This window comes from Zootoca vivipara, chromosome 13 (assembly GCF_963506605.1).
Source record: "Zootoca vivipara chromosome 13, rZooViv1.1, whole genome shotgun sequence".
Lineage (NCBI taxonomy): Eukaryota > Metazoa > Chordata > Lepidosauria > Squamata > Lacertidae > Zootoca > Zootoca vivipara.
The window spans coordinates 51880311-51887721 of record NC_083288.1 but is presented as its reverse complement, the minus strand read 5'-3'; the positions used below and the strand labels follow the sequence as shown (position 1 = coordinate 51887721).

At 45.9% G+C, this 7411-nt stretch overlaps 1 protein-coding gene across 1 annotated transcript; it reads left to right on the top strand.

Moving 5' to 3' along the window:
- The first annotated feature begins 487 nt into the window (after positions 1-487).
- Positions 488-5035, top strand: LOC118094406 (diamine acetyltransferase 1-like). The gene is made up of 6 exons (XM_035134766.2): positions 488-550; positions 1362-1416; positions 1960-2043; positions 2195-2296; positions 3423-3463; positions 4859-5035. The coding sequence occupies exons 1-6, from the start codon at positions 488-490 to the stop codon at positions 5033-5035; spliced, it is 522 nt and encodes a 173-aa protein (XP_034990657.2).
- The last annotated feature ends 2376 nt before the right edge of the window (positions 5036-7411 follow it).

Sequence of the window (7411 nt, the reverse complement as noted above, 5' to 3'; positions counted from 1 at the left end):
ACCTGGAAGCTATACGCCGGCTCCCTCGGCCAATAATGCGAGATGAGTGCGCAACCCCAGAGTCGGTCACAACTGGACCTAATGGTCAGGGGTCCCTTTACCTTTACCTTCGACTACATGTCAGAGGATAGCCTCTTCGCTGGAATTTCCTGCTGGGCAGATTTTCTTCTTGGCTCTGTTCATCCAGAGTGAGGCTCACCCAGCCCTCGAAAACTCTGGCCGGCAGCCCATCTTCTCCTCGCTGAGATACAGGAGGCCTGACGGATTGACCTTGGGACCGTCCTTCTCCCTGCAACGCACCCAGAAGCCCCACCCCCACCCGAGTCGAGTCGAGTCGTCACTGTTGTAAGAATGTTAAGGTCTTAGATTTTGTTTAATACATCACTCAGGAATCAAGCAGATTCCCACCCTCCCAGCTTTCAAACGCAGCCCAGATGCACACATCAGTTCTTTCTACAGAGTAAGGAGCCCAGGAGAATCTGGAGCCATGAGTTTCGCCATCCGCCCCTGCGCCCCCAAGGACTTGAAGGACATATTGCGGCTCGTGAAGGTGAGGAACACCATGAGAAGCACAGAACGGTCAGGGCTGGAAGGGTCCTCCAAGGGTCATCAAGCCCAACCCCGTGCAATGACTCAATCAATTGCAGCTAAAGAATCCCAGACTAGCCAACTTCTGCTTTATCATCTTCCTAGGTTTGGAATACATGACTGTACAAATCCAACTGTACAAATCAATGATTCTGCGACAGATCATTATTTCCCCTTTGTTCCTGATGTTTAATCTTCCTTCATATCTTCTTCCCTGGAGTGGAAGGAGATACCATTTTGTGGTTGTCCTCGGGTGCCAAAATTTCTGTTCCGGATGCTGAACTAGATGGGCAAAACAATTTAACATTTTAAGTTAGAGCTTAATAATTATTTCACTATTAATATACTTCTAAATTGCATTTCACTATTAATATACTCCTTAACTGTATTTCAGTTCAACAATTTGAGAAAAGAATACATATTTTGTTATGTGCAAATGGTTTGAGATACCTATTAGGTCCACAAATGACCTAGCTAGTGGTCGAATCCTGTCCTCACAGTGGCCAACCACTGGGGAATATACATAGCATATCTTCCACACACAAAAAAACAGCGACAATTTGTTGTTGACAAAGGACAGCTGGACATATAAAGGGCCCCGTTACCTTCAGTAGCTTAGGGCCTCATCAAACCTAAATCCGGGCCTGATCCTGACTGTTCTTGTGTGCACAATTCATCACAAGGATCCCTGGGTGAAAGGGGAACAAATGAGTCTCGAGGCGGCTGCAAACCAGCACCTTTGCTCCCAATTCTCTCTCTCTCCCTCTGTGCAGGAGATTGCGGGTATCTACAACGTCCCTTTGGGCTTGCTCAGGACCAACGTCAAAGGTAAAAAAAGGGGCCCCAGTGGGCATATAGATTAGTGGCTCCCTAAAGGGGTGGTTGAGGGACATGGGTGGCGCTGTGGGTTAAACCACTGAGCCTTGGGCTTGCCGATCGGAAGGTCAGCGGTTCGAATCCCCGCGACGGGGTGAGCTCCCATTGCTCCGTCCCAGCTCCTGCCAACCTAGCAGTTCGAAAGCACGCCAGTGCAAGTAGACCAATACGAAGGTAAACAGCGTTTCTGTGCACTCTGGTTTCCGTCACGGTGTCCTGTTGCACCAGAAGCGGTTTAGTCCTGCTGGCCACATGACCCAGAAAGCTGTCTGTGGACAAACGCTGGCTCCCTTGGCCTGAAAGCGAGATGAGCGCTGCAACCCTAGAGTCACCTTTCACTGGACATAACCGTCCAGGGGTCCTTTACCTTTTACCTTTTACAGGTGTGGTTGTGCCCCCGGGGGGTGGTCGTGGGATTACCTACAGGGGGCGCTAAGAGGCAGTTTTATTTTTGAAAGGCTTCACTGCAACCTCCCTTTCCCACTTCCTCCACAGAGCTGAATAAGGCTGGATTTGGGGAGCAGGCCCGGTACAAGTGCCTTGTGGCTGAAGTCCCCCTCGAGGAGAAAAGCAAGGAAGGTAAGGAGGGGAATAGGCTCCCGTCTTCCGAGGGACATGATCCAGCTCGCAAGGAGAAGCTGCTGCTGCAAATGAGGCGCAAGTGGGTGGGCTGGAAATGCCAGCAAGGCTGAGCTTCTGGGTAATGTGGTTTTTTCCCCTCCACGCGCAGGCCACACCCTTATTGGGTACACCCTCTTCTTGTACACCTATAACACCTGGAGAGGGAAGAACATCTATATGGACAATCTGTACGTCATGCCGGAATTTAGAGGTACGGATGGGGGGGGGTCCCCTGCTTGGGCTAGCTAGTGGTCGAATCCTGTTCTCACAGTGGCCAACCACTGGGGAACAAAATGTTTGTTGCATTGACACCTGCAGATTTCAACGTGCTGATTTCATATCTGAAGGTGGTTTTGTTCTGTAAGTTCTAGTTTTTTTGCAATTCATGTTTTTCACTTTTCACCATAATCTTCGTTTTTCGCAATGCAAGAATTCAATATTTTATTAAACACATAGCCAAAGTAGTACAATATGATTATAAATGTACTGTAAGTGACTTATATAGCATTGAACAGGACATGTACAGTCATACCTCGGTTTAAGTACGCTTCGGTTTGAGTACTTTCAGTTTAAGTACTCCGCGGACCTGCCTGGAACGGATTAATCCACTTTCCATTACTTTCAGGTTAAGGACGCTTCTGTTCGGTTTCTGATAATTAGTTCTCATGGGAAACGTACAGATTCTTCCTTCACACAATTAACTCAAGGCAATGTTAATTTACTCTTGACAGAAAGCCAAGGTCTGCCTGGCCTGGAAACTACTCTCTGGTTGGTTAATGACCAGCACTGAACTCTGTTATCTAGGAATGCTAGCACAGTTGTTTCTTGTTGGGTGTTAGGAGTAGGAGTGCTGCGTGTGGTTGGAGTGAGAGAGACAGAGAGGATTTATTTTGCTTTGCTTTGTATGCAGAAACTCTGCTGGTTTTATTTTCTTTTAATAAATCCTGTAAAGAGCTATTCTGCGTCTAGCCGACTAGTCATTTCCACCTCAACTAGCTTCTGCGCTGTGCAGGAAAACTCTGCTACGTTTGGGCTAAAGCTACAAGAGCTATGCCTGACACTTCAAAATTCTACAGTCTTCCGGAACCAATTGTGTACTTAAACTGAGGTACCAATGTAAAGCATTGAGAATGACATGTATATCTATGTACAGTTGGAGGCATGCAAAAAAATGTATTCCCTTGGGATACAGTATATACAAGCTGCTGTTATTCAGGTATGGAATTGTAGAGTTGGGACCCCCAAAGGTCATCCAGCCCAACCCTCTTTTGCTGTGTAGGAATCGCAGCCAGAGCATCATCTCCTAACATGCTTCCTCTGGTTGTCCTTCCTCATAGGGAGGCAGATCGGGAGGGCGCTGGTGGAGCAGGTGGCTGAGGTGAGTTCTTGCACCCCTGAGACCCCGGGGCGCTTTTTTGGCCCTGTTCAGACAAACGGCTGCCCTGCCCTGGTCAAACCCTGGTCACAAGAGCGCCTCTGCTCGCGTGTCCCCCTGATACGTGACGGGATGAGGGGGGGCTCAAACACCACCCCCTCTCTTTCTTTTGGGGAATAGAAGCCCCCTGGTTTTGCCCCATGTGGGTTCCCTTGTCCACACATTACCTGGCAAGAAGCTAGGGCATCAAAGGGTTTATGATTACTCTTAATATCCCACATTATCTTTCTCCAAGGAGCTGAAGGTAGCATATGCGGTTGTCCTCCCCCCCCCCCGAATTAATCTGCACAACACCCCTTTGAGGTAGGCCGGGCTGACAGGCAGCAATGACCCAAAGCCATCCAGTGAGCTTTGCGGGCGTGTGGGGATTCGAACCCTGGCCTCTCCGACAAACTGGCTCTCAAACGAGTTTCTGCACCCTGAATAAGCCCTCAGCCGTGGAGGATTATGGGACCTGTTTCCTTATAATGCCATTTGGAGAAGGCCAGATATCCCTTTCGCCCAATACCTGAGTCGGCAATTCCTGGCATCAGGACCTGGTGACGCTGGAGGAAATCCGAGTGCTGAATTCATCTTTTGCCAACTGAAACTGAGTTAGCCATGCCTTGCGATGTCATTGAGAGCCTTCCTTGGCGCATCGGACGAGGACCTAGGTTCAAATCCCCACTGGGCGGCCATGAAGCTCCCTGGCTGTGACCTTGGGCTGCCAGTCACTTTCTCTCAGCCGACCCTACCTCGCAGGGTTATTGTGAGGATTAAATGTATATCACCTTGAGTTCCTTAGAGAAAAATGGTGGGGCGTAAATGAGCTAATTCACCCAGCGCCTGGGCCAGCAATGACTGACATCAGGAGTGAATCTACACACACACATGTAGTGTATATATATTTAAAAATGCTCTGAAAATGCTTTTTTCAGAAAACGTTTGAAAAAATATATATGGAATTTGTCATTAGCTCGCCAGCGCCATCTAGTGTCACATTTGTATAATGCACTTAAAACGTTATATTTGAGTCCCAGGTCCTGGTGGTGTTGGTGGAGGAAAAGTGAGGGTGGTATTCAGCTAACTTTTGCAATGAATGGCAATAGACTCACAGGGCTGTGGAGTTGGAAGGGACCCCCAAGGCTCATCTAGTCCAACCCTCTGCAATGCAGGAATCCCGGCTGAAGAATCCCTGGCAGCCGTGGACAGTCATGGCTATTCGTTGACGTTCCTGATTGTCGGAAACTCAGAATTTCGCAGAATGGCAGAGTTGGGAGGGACCCCCAAAGGGCATCCAGTCCACCCCTGCAATTTCCTTGGGTGACTTTCTTTTCCCCCTCTTCCCTGCCACCTCAGGCTGCTTGGCGCCAAGGGCTCAGCCAACTCCGAATGCACATTTCCTCCCAGAAGGCGGACGTCCTGAGCTTCCTCGAGAGGCGGGGAGGCGAAAACCTGACCGACAAAGATGGCTGGCACCTTCTGCGTTTCCCCAACGAGGCGCTGAGGAGGCTGGCAGTTGAGAGCAGATTCTAGCGGCCGGGGTTCGAATCCCACCCTCCACTCCTGGGCTTCTGGGGGGCATGTTTTGTGGTTGGATACGATGCCCACGATGCAAGGGCAGCAATAGCGAGTGTGAAGGAGGAGTTTGGGCAAGAGGATAAGAGTCGTAGAATCACAGGAGGGACCCCCAAGGGCCATCTAGCCCAACCCCCTGCAATGCAGGGTTGTTGCAAAAAAAAAATTAAAAAATTAGTCTGCGAAGAAGCATGAAGAAATTTTCTGAGAACTGATGGATGAATCTGTGGCCTTGTTCCTGCCTTTGATGCCCTTCTCTTTTAAAATAATAATAATAATAATAATAATAATAATAATAATAATAATAATATTTATTTGGTTTTTCCAAATTAAAACTTTACAATCGCATATCCAACATACATAATAAAAACAAGATTCCAAAGAATCTCCTGAACTTCGCTTCTCCCCTTTCTGGGTCCTTTGGCGGCCGTTTCCTCCTGCATCTTTTATAATAATCCAAATCTTTTACATCTCCATTATAATCCAAAATTCACCAAGTGTTATTCCACTCCTACCAACGGTTTTTGTTTTTTGTTTTATAATATTTTTTATTGGTTTTACAACAAAAAACAACAGAAACAAACAACACAATAAATCACAATAAAATCACAATAAATCGCAATGAAACGCAATACCAACGGTTTTAACTGTTTACAATGATTTTTTTCAGATAAATTATAAACTTCCCCCCCATTCCTTTTTTTTTTTGCAAAGATCTTTATTATTTCTTACCAAAAACAAAATACATATTGGAAATACAAAGATTATTCCCTTTTACATCATTTTACAACTAGTTCTCCAAACAAATTTTTCGAAACACAAATAATTCCATATCAGATTTAAATAAACCTTTGAATTAAACAAACTCATACAAACGAAACAAAAAAAACCATATCGAATACTATTGACAAATTGTAAACTTTGGTGTCCCTTATTTTTCCCAATAAGGAAAAGTAAGTATAACCCTCCTGTGACTTCCTACCAAACCCAAGCGTATATTCCAAACATTCATATGAGCATGTTTCAACTCAATCGACTGTATCTTTACATTTTCCTCAATGCTCTTGCTTAAATGTATCTTCGTCGGTTTTTATACTTGTTTAAAGCCATATACAGAGTTATTCAAATGCTGATGTGACTAACCGTTTCCTACTGTATTTTTGTATATATACTTTATATCTTAACCATTTTTCCTGAAATTTTTGTTTTGATTCTCCTCTTAAACTGTTAGTTAGTTGGGCCATTTCAACATATTCCTGGAGCTTGCTTTGCCACTCCAATATATATATATATATATATATATATATATATATATATATATATATATATAATTTCCCCCCATTCCTTATGAAAATTTTTGGCTTTCCGGATTTCGGATTCTTCTGGTCGTTTTTGCCATCTCTGCATAATCCATCGACTTAATCTGCCATTCTTCTCGGGTCGGGACTTTATTTTCTTCCCATCCCTGGTCTCTTCTGATCAGGTCTAGGTAGCTGGTTGTTATGAGATTTAATTTCCACGCTTGTGTGAAGCCAAGGGGAGGGAATGCCTCTGTACAAGCCTGTGGACTCTGCTTTTGTGGGCCAATAAAGTTAAAAAGCTATGCCGCAGCCGGAGTGCCGATTTGGAGAAAATCCACTACAGGAGTGAGTGAGTTTCAGATTAACCAGGGCAAAATATTCCTGCATTGTATGGGGTTGGACTAGATGACCCTCATGGTCTCTTCCCACTCTAGAATTCTGAAATTCGATGATTTACAATGCCACCCAATTTCTGCTTAAAAATAAAGAACGGTTGTCTCCGGAGCATGTGCAGAGTGGATTTCCCTCTTGGTCACTGAGCTGCCAGAACCAGGCCCTACAAGTCTGGGATGGAAGGAAAGAAGTGGTCTCATGTTTCAAGTTAACCATTCGCTGTCTGGGAGAGAGACAGTTTCTTGGGGGGCCTTCAAGTCCCCGGGTCAAAGGGGAAGAAGACGAGTCCTTTAAGCTTCCAGGCCGGTTTGTTATTGGAACCAAATTGGTACACGCGAAAACGCCAAACTAATATTTAACCCGAATCGGGCGCCCTTTGGCATTGAAACGCCATGCTAAGCCTCCTGATCGCTCTTACGCCAACCGGCCTGCAGTGGGTGAAGACAAAGAATCATGGAACCGTAGAACTGGGGGGTCACCCAGGGGTCATCTAGCTCAACCCCCTGCAAGTCCATATTTTCTTCTGTTCTAGGAATTCCGAGGTCTCAAATATAGACTAAATGTTGATAATTGCACAGGGTAAACACGTCTATGACCCACATGTCTAAAACAGCGCAGGAGAGCGATCTAAAAACCATCT

What these genes read in the sequence shown, in the direction of transcription:
- LOC118094406 (XM_035134766.2), top strand. Translation starts at nt 488, where the DNA reads ATGAGTTTCGCCATCCGCCCCTGCGCCCCCAAGGACTTGAAGGACATA. An exon ending in ACATATTGCGGCTCGTGAAG is followed by an intron (nt 551 to 1,361) that starts GTGAGGAACACC and finishes CCCTCTGTGCAG; the next exon opens with GAGATTGCGGGTATCTACAA. An exon ending in CGTCATGCCGGAATTTAGAG is followed by an intron (nt 2,297 to 3,422) that starts GTACGGATGGGG and finishes CCTTCCTCATAG; the next exon opens with GGAGGCAGATCGGGAGGGCG.